This window comes from Schistocerca cancellata, chromosome 10 (genome assembly GCF_023864275.1).
Source record: "Schistocerca cancellata isolate TAMUIC-IGC-003103 chromosome 10, iqSchCanc2.1, whole genome shotgun sequence".
Classification (NCBI taxonomy): Eukaryota; Metazoa; Arthropoda; class Insecta; order Orthoptera; family Acrididae; genus Schistocerca; species Schistocerca cancellata.
Window position 1 is genome coordinate 89,555,295 of NC_064635.1, and position 18,061 is coordinate 89,573,355.

At 37.4% G+C, this 18,061-nt stretch overlaps 1 protein-coding gene across 2 annotated transcripts in view; it reads left to right on the plus strand.

The window, feature by feature from the left end:
• Positions 1-18,061, plus strand: part of LOC126106534 (zinc finger protein 3 homolog) — a 578,052-nt gene that overhangs the window by 462,033 nt on the left and 97,958 nt on the right. The window contains exon 10 of one of the 2 annotated variants that reach the window (XM_049912859.1): positions 2,912-5,815. The exons of the other annotated variant lie outside the window; for it this stretch is intronic. Coding sequence (XP_049768816.1) covers positions 2,912-3,998 — 1,087 coding nt within the window. The 3' untranslated portion in view covers positions 3,999-5,815. Of the gene's footprint in view, positions 1-2,911; positions 5,816-18,061 lie in introns of those variants that run through there. 2 annotated transcript variants of the gene reach the window in all.

An 18,061-nucleotide genomic window follows, 5' to 3' on the forward strand; every position in this document is an offset into this window, starting at 1 on the left:
CCTAATGATCAACTTCTGAAACATTCGGAATAAAGTGCCAGAATTCTAAGCATTCCCAAATATTATGTAATAATACGTACCGATAGCCAATATTAATGCATCACAATTCGAATCAGTCACTCATGTAAATGTGTGGGTATAATAATTTGTGGGAATATGAACTGGAAAGATCACACTACCTCATTCATATGTTAAGTTGTGGACAGAATTTGGTTCATTGCTTGAAGTCTGGGAAAATGCATTTATATTACAAAGAAAATTTCTAACAAAACACTCAATCGATCCCAACTAGAACATTGTTGAAGTGTATGGTACCTATACCAAATGAGACCAAGAGGGGATATTGCACTTGCAGAAGGAAGGGAAGTACGAATGGAGACAGATTTTGTTCAAACCTTAGGAGACTGCGACGAAAATGCTGAAAAACTTGTTATTGTGTTTTGTGTGGCGAAGATTGGGGACCAGTCAAGCATCTTCCCAGATGAGTGAGGAAAACCACGTAAAGGCTACACTCAGGCTGGCCAGTGTTACAGTGTCTATTAAGCTATACAAGCATGTCGAATGCGGGCACTAACTAGTTCTTACCAACTTTCAGGTATTTCAATTACCAATGGTGAATGAGAAATCCAGAAATTTACAGTATCTATCATATGTAAGTCCTGTAGGGGCAAGGAAAACATGTTTACACCAAATTTTAACACACATGGAGACATTTAAACTGATATTCGTTTGGTGCTCGATACTGGAATGGAGTGCAAAAAACCACCCTTTTCTGACACAATATGCACTTCACCATAGGTTGCATAAAATGGGAGTAGATGCAGAGCAGTGTGATAATGGTGGGCCATGGATCATAGGCTCAACGTTGTGGAATTTTGTCATGACTGTTAAAAGGTTCCCTAAAATTTCCATGTACACTTATTGTAATAATGAGTCTGTATTCAGACGACCTAGAAAATGAGCAGCAATCATGAAATAATTGGTAAAAGACGAGGTATTTCAGTGGTTAAGATTTTTGTTTCATCTGCAAGTACTTAGTAAACTAGGACTCTGAAGTGTAACTGGAGAGGTCTGACTCCAACCGTGGGAATATCGTCAAGAGTGTAAAGCACATACCATGTGTTCCTCTACATCTAAGCTATAACAAAATAGAGGCTTTCCGTGGACGAGAGGAATAAAAAAACTTTTTCACTGCTTGCAGATGCAATCCCTCATAACCTTTTCATACTGGTGAGAGTTTGATTTATAGTTAGGACTGTGGGATACCAGAAGAAACTGATCACACACTATTTAAATGCTCTATGCACATACAACATATGTCGTTGAGAAACAGTAATTACAAGTTATTAATTTATTTGGCATAGCTAGAAATAGGGAAAACTGAAAGATAATGGACAAATTTTCAACTCAGTTTCGAGAAAGAGAAACAGTTAAAGAAAAGCATACTATGTTCTGCACTTGGATCACACATAAGCGAACATATTGAAGCCATGTACACTACAAAAGAGCATACTAACATGTGTGGGCTGAGCTGGAAGACTGCCTGTAATGACTGTTTGATTTAGTTTCAATTCTGTTAATTCTTCGATAGTAGTGGATTAGTAGGTACTTTGCTGAAATAATTGATTGGGGTATGGAATTTAGGTGAATTTAGATTTGATAGAAGGAAGAAGTGTCAGAGTAAAGTGCACAAGTGAATGATCCGCGTTATACTGCGCTATTTTCCTGTAGGAACCGAAAACTAATAAACATGCTATCTTAAAATTTATTCAGAACTGTCTGTAGTAGTATAATCAGAATTTTAGCTGTACAAGTACTAATTCTATAATTTAGGTATTGCGCCATTCTGTATGAGTAAATGTATCAGTCAGTCAACAATTAAAATTGTAATTAAATTGTAAATGAGGCAAGAAATGTCTAACTTAATTTTCTTGAAACTTATGAAACTTCAGGTGAGACTGATGTAGCTGCCAGTGTTCCTCACAGTAACACGAATGCATGTGCAAAATTTCAAACAAATCTCTGATAAATCTTTCTCTGTTCATCCTTCTTGATTTAAATACTGTTTTCCTGCAAGAACTACACCACCCTTTCTTAGTCTGTAAAAGGTTTATTAACTGTTGCCCGACTGAGTCGGTATCTCCTGTAGCAGTCTAAGAAAAGTCACTCATTGGTGATTTTTCTATGGTAGGCTGGCCATGACAACAGTACCTTAACATGTACAAAGACATTAGTGTGTTTTAACAATGGGGATGTTTGAAGATAAATGCATAGGTATCCATTTGTCTTTTCTAACCCCACTCAGAGAATTTTGTATATGTGGCAGTGACATTTATTCACGTAGTTTTCTGTGCTGTTACATTTTGCAATGACAGTACCAGTCATATATTAAAATCACCTCGGGGTTTTCTACCACATTAATTTAGGTCGTGAATTGGTTTTAAGCTTAACAAGAGCATTTTCAGATCATAACTACTGTTGTCAAAGGGAACACACCATTCCAATATATGTTGCATATGAAAAGTGAAGTGTAATATGATATTCAATGTTTTTAATTATGAAGTTGTTCTAATGACAACTGAATAAATGGATTAACAAAACAATATCAGTGAATTTTAGAACATCAAAATCAGAGATAAACCGACCAATTTGCAATCTCTTGTTACCAAAGAATCATGCTTCATACGACTTCAAGACTTGTAACAGCCTCTTCAATGCAGAAATGTTCTGTGATATCGAGCTGGTGTGCTCCTCATTTACACCCTAGTTTGTAGACTTTGCCAGATTTATTGCATTCATTGAGATGTTGCGGGGTATTTCGGATTCTACCATATGTTAAAATTCTTGTTCATTTCCATAATTGTACTGTTAGACAAAATTGTCTTACACTGTTTTTCCACTTTTTGTGCAGTACTGTCCCCGTTGGCGTGGAGGGCAACAAAGGCACTGGTGCCAGTGGCAGTTTGGTTACCAAAGTTACCCTGCCTGGAGCAGCAGGCAAGGGTGCTATCTGCAAAAAGACGTTCCCACAGCGGCAGCACCCAAAAGATCAAAACCACGTGGACAGTCATGAATTTCCGCATTCCTGTAATGTGTGTCACAAGACATTCACAAGGAGTAACTCTTTAAAGACACACTTCCGCCTGCACACTGGTGAGCGCCCATACAGCTGTGACTTGTGTCACAAGAGATTCAAGAGAAGCAGCATTCTGAAGGATCACGTACGTGTTCACACCGGTGACCGTCCCTGCACTTGTGGTGTGTGTGGCAAATCATTCAGTAAGGATAGTGACCTGAGGAGACATATGACTGTGCACACTGGTGAACGACCATACAGATGTAGCATTTGCAAGAAGACGTTTTCACAAAGCAGCACACTGAAGCACCATTCATTGCTGCACACTGGCGAGCGCCCGTTTAGCTGTGACATTTGCAAAAAGACATTCACACAAAGTACTCACCTGAAGCAGCATTCACTGCTGCATGCTAACGATAGTCCCCACAGCTGCGATTTGTGCCACAAGCGATTCACAACCAGCAGCATCCTGAAGGATCACTTACGGGTGCACACAGGTGAGCGTCCCTTCACTTGTAACGTGTGCAGCAAATCATTCAGGAAAGATGGTGACCTGAGAAGGCACATGAGTGTGCACACTGGTGAGCGCCCATACGTCTGTAACGTTTGCAATAAGACATTTGCACAAAGTAGCACACTCAAGCATCATACATTATTGCACACAGGTGAGCGCCCATACAGCTGTGACGTTTGTAACAAGACGTTCACTCAAAGTAGTACACTGAATCAGCACATGGGGTTGCACACTGGTGAGCGCCCGTACAGCTGTAACATTTGCAAAAAGACTTTCACACTCCGTAGCACTCTGAAGCAACATTTTCGGCTGCACACTGGCGAGCACCCATACAGCTGTGGCATTTGCAGCAAGACATTCACGCACAGAAGCTGCCTGAAGAGGCATTCAGAGAAGCACAGTCATTAATGCCCATATAGCTGTAGTGTTTGCCATAAGAGATTCAAGGGCATCAGTGTCCTGAAGGAGCATTTACATATACACACTGGCAACTAATCCTTCAGATGTGGCATATGTGGCAAGTTATACAGGTGTTGGAGGGATGAGGCACAACACCTGGCATGACTCGCTGATTAACACCAGTAGAACTTTGGCATTCATGACAAGTTATTGACACAAAATGGTACACCTTCAAATAACCATGTATCTGGTTTGTTCATACAGGAAAATCAGCTTATTAGTTGTTGGTGAGTGTTCCACGTTGTATGGCAGTGGTCCATGAAACTTTTCAAATCCTAACATTTTGTCCAGTTGTAGTGAATCTTGCCAACCAAAAGTAAGACTCAGTTGAATCAGCAGCACATCTGAAGATGTCAAGTACTGCTGTGGACGAAACATTGGGAATGAGAAAGTTTCATGGACTGCTGCCACACAATCAGGAAGAGTCATCAGGAACTAAGCTATCTAGTCATTAGAGCTTTCATTGTAAAATCATCATATTGCAGCAACTTGTTTCACAGGACATTTGAGAGCAGAAGTCGCTTTAAAATCTACATAAAATCACCCACATAACTTTTTTGCTGTTAGACGTAAGTCTGACAAGAAAGAGGTCTTAGGGGATAATATTTCAACACTGTCCTACTGTAATCATGATTGATGTGTCACTTGAATGTATGACAGGGAAGTTTGAGGTGTTTCAGTAGATTGCTGAAATAATAAAAATAGCCCTGCATTTTCGTCAAATTTACTTATTGCAGTCATTTACATATGCTTGTCAAATGCATATAAAAGCTTCTGATTGAATTCAGGCTTGGTGAAATAATCTCGTTCTTTTCTATGTGAAAAGAGACAGTTGTATATACTGCTATTTCAGTAACTGGATAATTAAGGTCATTATGATATGTTAAGTTGGAGGAAGCAACATGTATCCAAATCTGTACTGTTATGTGAACTCTGAAATTTCAGATTTATTCAGTGTGTGTCAGTTTACAATTTACTCTGACTTTGCCAACATCCAGATCAAGCTTAAATCGCTCTGGTCAGATATTCTCTAGTGCTTGGTGATATTGACAATACACAGTCTTTAAGTAAAATAACATGAGATATTTTCAAATACTATCTGGCATTATGGTACTGAGTATATGCAAGGAGATATATCTGTCAGCATTCCTACAAGTAGCCACAGAGGCCTTCCAGAATCTGATGACAACGAGCCACTTTCACTCATCTAATTGTGAACAATTGTTGATCTGACCACTAGCATATGGTTCTAGCAGTGTGACCCAACACAATGATCTTCACATTGTTATCAAATAATTATTGTTAGACATAAATGACAACTTTTCAGGCAGTTACCCAGTCTGTTGTGCCAAGGTTAGTGAAAGACTGTAGTACTTTAGACTTCTACATAGGAGATACATCATTTTTAATTGATAGTAGCAGCGAAATTTACAAGAAAAGTCAGTGACAACTGCCAGTGTGGTTTTCTCTCAGTCACAAATGTTGTTTGAGGATCAGTTCACCACAATACTGATAGCATGTGGCATTAGATTACATAGACAACAACAAAAAGGCTGTTGCATATCAGGCATTACAGAATTTATTATCAAAGAAAATCAATAATTCCTTTTACAATATTATGAGAAGGAAACTTGCAACTCACCATATAGCAGAGACACTGTGTTGAAGATAGGCATAACAAAACTTTTTGTTGTGCTTATTGCGACTCAGCATCTCAGCTATATGGTAAGTAGCAACTTTCCTTCTCATAATATTGTTAAATTACATTCTGGGTTTTTCATTATTTAATAATCACTTTATATATATATATATATATATATATATATATATATATATTATTGTTTATGCATATCAGTCAAGTTTGCTCTCCTGGATGTCATTGACTGTATGCCTCCTTCATCTAATGCACATAAATACTTCACTGTAGTTTTATTTCTCCTTAAGAAAACCCTTATTGCACAGTGGGATAATCTATGAACATGTTGAGCTTAGACTCTTCCACCATTAAAAGCAGGTATCTGAGAGAGTGGTATCATGTTTGTAGATGTCAGTCGCTGATTATGTGTGCAGCCACTAACAGTAAGAGAAATTGGTTCCACTGGCTCACAGTGACTCGATACATGCTTATATTTCCTCACTGGTATCAGGAAACTCCAAATTCAAAATGTCGATCAACAAATTGTGTGACCACAAGTAACATTCCATCATTACACTTCATCCACAAAATTCCCTTATTGCACAATACATTCACAAGGAGAAAACATCATTTGTGGGCTACGAATTAGTGTGATGTTTCACGTAATTGTTCATAACTGAAAAAATCAACTTCCGTTTCATCTTGCAGCTATGAACATCAGATACTTTGAAGAATCTAAGATAGTAAATAAATGTTATCATTCACACTGTAATGGATTATTTTACGAAGAAGTCATACTCTGAATTTGCAGAGTACACATTAATCCTACCTGCATGTCTTTGGGAACATTTTATCTTTCATGAACTGTACACTTAAAAACTCGGTAACGTTAGCATTTTTTTTTTTTTTTGCGTTACATGGAAGAAATGTCTAAACAAATCCTGTCATTCAAAATCAGCAATTTCCCAAAAAAATGTGCTATGTTTTTCGACAAGGTCCACATTAAGCATTTGCATAGGGCAGACCATTCAACATAAAGTAGCATAAATGTTATTGAATGATGTAAAATTATGGACTAATGCAATGATGAAGCATCACAAGTATCACTTATCAATGAAATAAAAATACAAATTTTCTTATTAATATTGTCGATTTAGTATATGTCAAACTAAAAATTCATTTTATAATAGTGTAACATCCATTTTATGAAGAAATTTTGTTTTAAGCAAGAGAAATAATTTCTTCCTTAAGTGGTAAAGATGAACCAAAAGCCAGTAATCATGAGTATAATTTATGTATCACAGCTCACTGAAGCGCTATCTCGTTAGTTATACACTTTAGGAATAGATATACCTGTGCATAAATTACAACACAATGTTCTTCTGGATCAGATCAAGAAAGTAATAGAGACATATGCATTACCATGGCAACAACCTGTCAGAGAATGGCCATAGTTGACCTCACATCTTAGTATGTCCACCGCTTTCGTATATCTCTACTTCATATGTCAGTTGAAGACGATGCTTCTGACTGGTAACATAAGAATCATGCTTTACTTTCGTCTTCTGCATTGTTTCTGTGTGCAATATGTTAATTTCATGTTACAGAATATCCTATATACGTTGAAAAAGTGCACAGTAAAATTATTAGACTGGTACCATCCTGCTAAGTAACCCAATACTACACATTAGGTTCTGTGTATGAATGTATCCAGAATTGAGGAGGCTCATATGTGACAAACTTGATCCGACAATATCACTTTCGACCATATTGAATTTTCAGTAACTGAATTATTTTGATTGAGGTAGAATTTCACAGCTCATATTGGTAAGATAGTTGAAGAGCAATATTAATTTCTAACAAACAGGCATGTTCATTTTTATCAGTGATAAAAGAATAATGCATTTCCTTGTTTCAGTAGTCGTATTATCTGTATGTGTTGTCTCATAGACTCAACTTTGTGAAGCCTGCTAATGCAGCTAGGGTGGTGTAGAAAGCACGAATCTGACAAATCGTGAATTTTTGATCAGCTGCTTTTGATGCACATTTTCTGCGATGGAAGTGGACCCTAAAGACCTATCAATTAAGAAGTAAGATTAAAAGTATGTCACTTGATTTCGTGGTTTTAAATGAGTGTTTTTGTACTAAGTCAGCAAATGTCACAAAATATTGGAATAAGGATTGTGAGTTTAGATTAGTGCCAAGATCTTCGTCTAATGGTCGATGTTTTCCATAGAATATTTTATCTGTTAGCTAATGTTAAGGAAATATTGGGAAAACACTAACAGTGTGGGAGTGGTACTTTCTCATTGGTCTTTAACCATATGTTTGGGAGATAATGAAATGGTTGATTTGTGGCAGTGAGTATGGGAACCAGAAGGATCTCCAGGTCATGAGGTGTTTGAGATGTCTAAGTAAATTTAATTTATCTTAGTTGGGAAACAATCATTGTAAACTGGATATTGGTTTGGTATGCTTAGAAAATTAAGAAAGTAGACAGTACTAGTAGTATAAACAGCATAGATTTAAAAACTGCTAAAATTGGCTATATTGTGCACTTAAATTGGTGGACAACAGAGTGGCCATATGTATAGCAAAAAATATACTGTCAATTCTGTATTGAAGATGGGAACAAAAATCTTGCCATGATCGTTCTTCGATTGTGAAGTGATCTGGAGCCACAGGAGTGTAAGAAGACACGGTACAGTGCCAGACAAACAGCTTAAAGTACCGAAATATCTTTATAATGGCTATCCATCATGGTTCAGCACAGACAACAGCAGCATGTCTGAGGAGTCCAGTGGGTTCCTGTGTCAAAGTGTGTCATCCAGAAATCCTGACAGAGCTTGGCATCAGCTGAGCAGCAGTGTGGGCTACATCTGCCCCTATCAGCGATGATTTTGGCCCGCGCAGCCCTTATTGCCACGAGTGTGTTGGAGCAACTCACACATTCAGTGCTTTCCTGCAAGCATGGCCATGACCCCACTGCCCTGTGATGATGGCCGGCAAGTTGCTTCTCAGAGCTGGCGCTGGCCTGAAGTCGGGGTGGCTCTGGCTTCTGTGGTTTCAGGGTGGACTGCCCTGTCACAGAGTCGAATTGTGAACCACAAGTAGCATGCTGGACAGTGCCCATGCGTCACAGCTCTGTGCTTCTAGAGCTGTGGTAGTAACACATGTCACTGTAGTACAACATAACTAGGTATTTATATGCTTTCGGGCTGAGCTTGCTTGGATTTTGCTCTGCCTTGTAACATATATGCTTAACACTTCCACAGTGTCTCTGGTGCTTGCCTGCAGCTGGCGCAGCTGCAGTCTACTTCCATTAGAATGTGTTTCATACCAAGTATGGCCAGTGGGCTAAGTTGCCCTCCTCTTTAACAAGATCTGGTCCCTTGTGTCGCCTTAGCCTAGATTATCCTTATGAAATACTAGAGTGATACATATAAACAAGGGCTAAGTTGAGTCGAGTAAGTATTGGTGTTATACATGGTATAATTTCTTCCTCTTTGGTACTAGTTCTCCTTGTCCTGGTCAACATGCTGCATTAGCGCCTCCACAGAGACTCGCCCTCCTGTCCTTTAATGAGCCTGTCTAACGACTGAGGTTACTTGGGTACTAAATGTGGTACAACATAGTCCAGTTGATGTCTATTATCCCTCCATAGATACAGTTGAGGCTTCGAAATACTCAGCAGGGTTATTCCTGAAACTGTGGCAGGTAGACGGAAAGGTGACTCCACTGTGTCACACAATGTCCCATTTATTAATAATCCACTCCTATGTAGCTAAAACCTTTTTGCTCCCATGTGCTTCCCCTGTTAGAAACAACTGACTGCTACAAGTACTTTATAGAAGGTAGGCTTCAACCAATGTGCTGCCTGCTGAAACTGTAATTCAGGCATAACCACTTCTTTTGTGCAATATTTTTCTGTTTTCTGACCCTGCAGTAACTTCACTGCACATGAGATGTGACCTTCCCTCACTACCCCGTTAAGACAGACTGTAACCTCGCCTCTGTAGCACTTCTGCAATGCCACATCTTCCTATCCACGTGCCTCCTTTTGTCCTCTGCAGTTTACAAAGAGTGCTGCACTTTTACACCGAAATACTTCTTCAGTACTGTCGCTTAGCAAGATGTATGTGGACTATGTAACATTGGATCCATCACTGCTTCCCTGCTACTGAAAAGGAAACTGAAATGTAGACCTTTTCTCCATCGATCCTTGCTTCTTCTGTGGTGACAATCAGGAGCATGGCTGTCGTGTGTACTATCTTGCCTCCTGACATACCTAACCTCAAGACAGGGATACCTATTACCCCTTTCTTTCCTTTAAAGTGCTCTGCTTCCCCACGACAGTTCATCTCGCCTATGCTATACATTATGCTATACTTATACCCAACAAACACAAAACGTAAATCTACTTTTATCTCCTAGACCTTAACCTTATGGACTTCTTCTCAGTTGTTTGTCCAAATCTTCTCTAACTGTTCTAAATAATTTGCGCATCACATTGACAGCTAAAAAGTTTCAGGTACAATGGTTACAAAGGTGACTAGCAGAGGACAAAAATTAAGGCCATTTTAAATTACTTCTAGCAATCGAGACTTTAATGTATGACAATTAAATATTTTTTACACATACACCATTTTACAACAATTCCTGTAGCGTAGTTCTCATGATAATTTTTGAATTATGGGTATTTTACTGACAACTTGTTAATTCAAAAAATTCGAATTGTCTGTTAATTTTTCCTAATACCAGGCACATCTGATTCTAAAAAAATTAATGCTTTCACGTATTTCACAGTAATGACCAGTTATTTTAGACAGGTTGAGGGTGGATGCCATTGTTCAGGCGTAGTTTATCAAATTCGTAAAACATGATGCCAGAAAATGCTAACGCACAAATGACTAAAGTTTAAGAATACCGTTCCGGAGATAAATCTGAAATGACAAACAGCTATTGTATATTAAATTGCCCAACAGTTTCCTGAAAAAAGTTTTCCATCGCCGGAAAAACTATTTATGGAGAGCTTCAATCACATTGGTAGCCAAATCGTATCAACAGTCTTTTCGTTGTTCTTCACAAAGACAGAGGTGTCGTTATGTCCAGATCAAACTTCCAACAAAATGTGAATTATTTTGTGTAGCTGATACCAAATATTTCAAATGAAATATTTTTCCCGATTCTGATACATCCTTTACAAGGATTTTGTCATCAAACATTCCTTTCTTTTTATTTATTGTCCTGGCAATCAATAGCGTGCCTTCATTCATGTGAATCTAAAAGTTGTCATTAGAGTGAATCACAGGACACGAAATATCATGTGTTCTTTTCTTGAAGTTACAATGCTCTCCCATACTACTTGAGTACTCAATGTAAAAAGAGATTGTCTCAGAGGCAAACAATAATTATATACCAAATATTTATTTACATATTTTATTGGCTGGGCAGCTGTTTGTGAGAAGTGGTAAATCTGGGTTTGAACCCTGGCCCACCAGAAATTTTCAATGTCCGCCATCACATTACCATAAGGACCTGTGTGGTTGGAGGTCACGAAGTCCCACCCATCCCTTTCCTTTCTTCCTCATTCTCTGTTTTATATAAACATTTATTTGGTATAAGTACACATAAAGGAAATGGAAATTCTTGAAGGTTAACAACACAAGTTAAAAAACTGCACAAACCTGGTATGCTGTACACTTGTATCATATATCAGTGAATTAGCAGTTAGGCTACATATCCTGCAAAATAGCATAGTGCAATCCTGAAGTGAAGACATAAAACACAGAAGAAATCCTTCAGTGACGATTGGAGTTAGAAGGTTGCTTGTAATCACACTTTGAATTCAATTTAATTTAGCCATCTTTTCTATCAAGAAGTCCCAGCAGTGGGTGTTGGTTGTGGTACATTATTATCAGTGTAAATTACTTTTAAATCGTCTTTTTTCTTTCGCAGAACGAGGAGCACTGTAATTTTGTAGAAATCTGCCTTTTTCTCCGCTTGGATCATAAATGAGGTGAACATGAGAAGTCTTTGCAAGTGTACTTTATCATATATCAGAATGGTTGGTTCAGCTTTTATTTCTTGGCATCCAACTCATTACTCTGTTATATTGCACTTCACATGTATTTGACACTAAGAAGAGTTGGAAATTCTCAAAATTCTTGACAAAGAGTTTATGTTTGTCAAATTTACCAATTAAATCATACCTCATTTGTCCATCGGCACATTGCCCACTGGTAAACATTGTGCATTGTTAATGATAAATGCCAATTTCTCTTTAATATTAATCATTGTTACTGTAAAGTCAATGTCGAATGACCACGCTATAAAAGAAAATGTACAAATACTTTCAATGTTTCATGTCTGAGGGTAAAAAAATTAATAAAGTTTCTTTTCTTGTGTGATAGTTGTAAGACTTTTATTGCACACATAAAGCGATAAACAGGGTTCTAAAATATTAAAGAAATTACTTTAACATTACCACTCCACTCGCACCTTCTATAAGATTCTACATGGGTCGTTATATTTTTTCAACATGTAACCTAAACAAATGACCTAAAGAAATGGCCTACAAATGAAACTGCGCATTTAGGAACAGAATCAGAGATCGAAAACAGAAATGCCAATCAAAATTTACGTCAGATATTGAGCAAGTGAGAAAAGGAATAACATTAATATGTAAAAAGCTTAGCGACTATTCACCTCACAGGCTTTCGTTTGTCGCCATAAGGAGAAAATAAGAATTAATAAACCAATGCTAAAGTGATAACTGAGTTGTTAATCATCTCAAGTGAAAGACTTCCTGTGATAGTGATCCATGAGTTTCGCTGCTTTGAGGAGGCTGATGTGGCGCCTCAGAACCTACGTTTGGCATGCTTATGCAGACGGTGCAACTTAGTCAAGTGCAAAATCAGTGTATTTCGCACATTTATTGATAATCTAAGCGGATATTCAGTTTTTTTGCCAATAAGCGAGGTAGGTGAACTTGAGCCTTTGATACTGCCCGTATGCTTTGAACCGTGACGTAGTGGTGACTGATGTCATTCGTCAGTCAGAGATAATGCAGTATCTCTGCTTGTCATAGCAGTGAGCCTGAGTAGTTATTACAATTTACATAAACTAGGAAATATTTAAGATACATATTCTTTCCAAATATACAATTTTTGCCTGACATGCTACTTGCTTTGAATGATTGAGGCACAGTTTGCGTGTAATAATGATGTTAACATATGAATCACTTGTTTTATTTCGATACCATGTTTCGTTGATTGTCGCGACTTTTAGTTATTGTGCTGATATCACTTTTTGACTTCTTGTAATGCTATCGATTTTTGGACTTTTGTATTGGTTTTTCGTAATTTTTGTGTTTTAGTATCGCCTGTTGTGTTATGTTTAGCTCTCCGTTTTCAGCATATTGTAGAAGTATCGGCGTTCTAACTAGGGCTACGCAGCTCAATCGATGTTTTTGATACCGCATATCATTATTTATCGCTATTTTTCGGTATTTCTATCGCCCTTTGACTTTCTGTAGTGATTTGCGTTTTTAGCTTCTCCATTGCTGTATTGTATAGATCAAATCATAATTTCTACATCAAATATTTCGTCAGTGGCACTGATTTTTGGATATCTGTATTGGTAACTTTTATGTCTCTTCATTCTGCTCCTGCATTGTGGCTCTTTGTATTAGTATCAGTTTTTTAAACTGATTTATTTTGGCCAAGTGTTGTTTTCGATACCTGTTAATTTTGTCTTTTAAGCGTCTTTGAAACCAAACATTGCGTCACACATCCTTGCTTGTTTCGTTTCGTATATTTTGTAGTTGTGATTCTGCAGTTCTTGTTATAGTTTGCTCATGGCCAGTTCCCCGATTTCCTGTGTTTGTCCAATGAGCTTCAATGTTTATTATTAACAGTCTGCAGCGGTTTGAAGTTTATATTTCGGTGCCATGGGAGTGGGTAACGTCAATGGTCGCCATTTTAAAACACGTTTGTGTAAAATTTATGTACTTGTTGTTACATCATTAGCCAAAGTCGGGAATAGAGCAACGTCTGATTTCACCCACCTGCTTTGACCCATGGCATCATAATTTGAGTAAAGAGCATAGTTTACCTGAGTTAATGAGACAAATATGGACAATATTTAATAACAGGCCGATTACATCCTTCAAGATGGCGACCACAAGGTGGACCATTATGGTCGAAAAGAAACGTAAAAAACATGCAAAATAGTTCAGTCAGCTAATGAAATTAAGTTAACGAGACAACGTTGGGAATTAGCGCGTTTTTGGTGGGTACAAACTAAAGTAAGGTAATAAAGATAAGATCATTCAAAGCAATCAAACAAATTGGAAAATCACGCACATGAATTCGTATGGAATAAACTAAACTAAAACTGGACATAAAATACTTAAGTGGAATCGAAAAATTCGGTTACCTGTACAGGTGAAGGACTCGGGGTACTTTTTCAACTCTATATTGTATGAAAATCAGCATGTTAGTCTTTCACCAACTGCTCGTCCTGTATGTATTTTACAATTTTGTTCTTTATCACAGTTAGTGCAGATTAATTTCAAAATAATTTTCAAGTATTTGAACAGTTTTGGATCCACTAATGCTTATACAATAACAACAATTAAGTACTGATTATTTGAAATACTTCTTCAAATTCAATACTGTTTAATTCACTGGTCATTTGACAAAGACCAGATTTTTACCACATATGCATGTCATATGGCTGACATATTAGACCTCTTTAATTCTACATATTAAGTATATTTACTAGAATACAAGTTATGGTATCTTATATTTTAATTTTTAGAACATTTTTCCTATTTCAGAATTTCGTTTCTCTATTCTATAGTTGAATCTGCTATAAAGTTTAGGTCTGCTAGATGAGTATGAACAATTGCACTTCACAAAAAAATTGTGAAATGCTTTGTAAACTTTAGGACATATGTGTACCTATAATCTCAAAAGTACAACTTGCAGGGAATTGTGAATTAAGATCTGTGTTAGACTAAAATGTGGTCAGTGCCTGAAGCATAGTCTTCATCCTGCTTCAAACTTCCTCTTAGCATTCTTTTAATACTTATTAATTCATTCTGAAAGTGTATAATTACACTTGTATTTATGGCCACATACTTCAATTCATTATATTTATGTCTATATACTTCAGCAAATATAGCTAGTAAATTCTTTTTGTAACATAAAGTTGCTAGGGAGATAAACATATTTAAATAAATTAATATGTAATTGCTCATAATAAATTATATCCGCCTACCAATAGAATTCTACGATTAATTCATCATTAGAGGCAAAATTCTGCAGCCATTGTGATATAATTTCAAAATCTGTTATTAATTATTGAAGCATCTTCTTTGATAAAGGAACTAACGAAATGTAAACAATGTGATGGTTCAGATTGCCTGAGCACAGGATGTTGGGAGTGGAAGCTTGTAATCCACTTGTAGCAGATTGGCTGGTGAGTCAAGCCACACCTCCTTCCTCCAAAGCAGCCAGCTTGCAACTTATAAAAGGAATGAATGTGTTATAGGTTCTTGCTTCGTAGAAGTAACACGAAAGTTGATGGCTGTTTGCTACCAGGACAAGATACTGCATCGTCACTCGCATCTGCAAATAATATCAACAGTCACACTGCACATGGACATTATATTCACAAAAGTGACTTTTGTTATGGCACATGATGCTGTTATGTAACTAATATTGGTAGTGATTGTAAACATTCTGGAGCAGTATGAAGTCAACTGACTTCCATTGATGGCAAAGGGGCCAAGTGAAACTGCGTGATCAGTACCAAGGACATAGGATCTACAATAAACAGCTTCAGTGTTAACTCAGAGATCTGATACTCCCAGAAGAACAGATAGATAGTTTTTCTCAGTACTATGGACTGCTTTGTTTGTAAATTAGTTACCTATGAATTTTGTTTTGTCGAATTTCTAGATGTGTAACAGTGTTAGTACTTATTGCACAACAATGAACATCTCGAATCATGAAATTTTTTATGAAACGGTACACATCATGGCCTCACTACAAGTAATGTATATCGAACACTCAATTCTCGAGAGGTTGACAAGGGGGGTGACATAAGACGAACGTACTGAAACGAGAAATTCATTAAAAAGAGAGAGTAACAGTAATTTTTTCACTCAAGGGAATGTATTGAAATGAATCACATCAGTTACATTACTCATGGTATGTAGTCGTCGTGCACAGTACCACATCTGGTGTAGGAAACATTTCTTTTTCGCCGTACCTAGAATTCACTATTGACACATCTCTTAGGAACTACTCTCGTGCGATGTTCCATTGTAAAAGCATAAAACAATATTCATATTTCTCGCTTCTAGAGTCATGCGTTCGATATATATCGCTCACAGTGAGGCTGTGACTTCAATGTGCACTGTTTCTTAGAAATTACCAGATCACAAATATCCGTAACACTTAGCCAAGAAACTTTTACTAGGCCATAGACAAAACACTTCAACGAAGCGAAAATAAACAGAAGCAAAAATGATCATCTATATACACTGGAAACCAGCAGTGATACCAACATGCCTAAATATCCTATTCAGAATCGCTAAAAGCGGAAATTTTCAAGTTGTTTTGCGAAATACTAATGGTTTCCTATTATTTAAATAAAGGGGGCCTGTCAGTATATGCTGCTGAAATTTGCTATATCGCAATCATTTTTCATTCTCAACCCAATAAAGGATGTATCAATGTATCAGGAAATACTATAGAATTTAATAAAGTAATAAATAAAATTCGAATTTTCCATTATTCAGAAGTGTCGTGTGTGCTCAAACGAAGACAGCTATACCAGATACACCCACTAAACAACGAAATATTAAAAAAATAATACACACAAATTTCTGCATAATAAACCTAAGAAAAATGTAAAACACAACGCCAGTGGAATCTCAGTTCATGCAGGACCCAAATAGCCGAACGAAGACGGCAATACCAGCTACCGCCTCCCCCCCCCCCCCTCCCCAAACACACACACACAAACACCACAAAAACCACACAATCGAAATATAATTCCTCCAGAGTCAACCAAAAGAAATTATATTTAAAAAGTTGGGGCCACATTACAAACGAAATGTAACAGATCAAAAACCTAAGCAAATAACTATGCAATAAATAACGAAGTCTAGATCCTGTTAAACTGAACTATTATTAAAACCACATCACAAACGCCAACCACAATAGTAAGACAGTGGTAAGAACAACACGACTCCTACAGGAACAATCCATTTCATACACACACTGCCTCCACTACGGCATATTCGACAAAAGAACAGACAAAAACTCAGTTGGTAGAGCACTTGCCTACGAAAGGCAAAGGGTCCGAGTTCGACTCTCGGTCCAGCACACAGTTTTAATCTGCCAGCAAGTTTCAAAAACTTGAAAAAATCAAAATTATAAATAACATCACTACCAGTACTAGCTTCACTCACAACAATTTGAGCTATGCACTGACTGTAGGCTTCTGCCTCCCCTCACCTTCAACAATGTGCCACATTACAAAAACTACCAAATAATTATTAGGAACAACATTATAAAATACTTGTGAATCGTTTAACTTGCAACAATTTATGTTATGCTCTTAAATTCCTGCTCAACCTTACCCTTGGAAATAGAACGAAACACAGGAGAAACGGTCAAATATTTGCAATATATATATATATATATATATATATATATATATATGTAAATTTAATTGCTAGTAGTTTCTCTTTCAACAGTTCAGGATGTGCTCTCAGGTTCCATCCTATAGTCGAGTCGGCGTAGTCGATCCATGACAGTTGCAGTGGGCTAGCTGCAAAAGTTTTGTGGGCCTACCTCAGCCAATAACAAACGCTACTTTGTAAATGTCTGTATGGCGACGCCTCAGTGTTGTCCGAGCTGTGTAGGGGGCTACTGTTTTCGTCTATAGCTGTTAGCACTTCGAATTTGAGAACTCGCAACAGTGCCGCAAGCTGTCATGGATCTTCTTATGCCGTCTCGACTATAACAACACCCTCATACATCATAGCATATTTTGAATAAACAGCGTAGTTTACGAACATCATGGATTACACTGCTTTCTAAGACAACCACAGATAACATTTAATAACAAGCGAAGTATTATATGCACAAACTAATTTGACATTTGTCAGGTTGGCTACTGGGAGCAAATGTTAAGACCTTCCCTTTTACGGTCGCTCCCAACAGCTACTGTGTAGAGTGTGAACTTAGTTTTGACACATAAGTACATACTTTCCACTATGAACTCATGATGTCACACAGCTGATGTGGGTCAAAGAAGATGGCTGAAATCAGACTGTGCACATGACCCCAAAAGT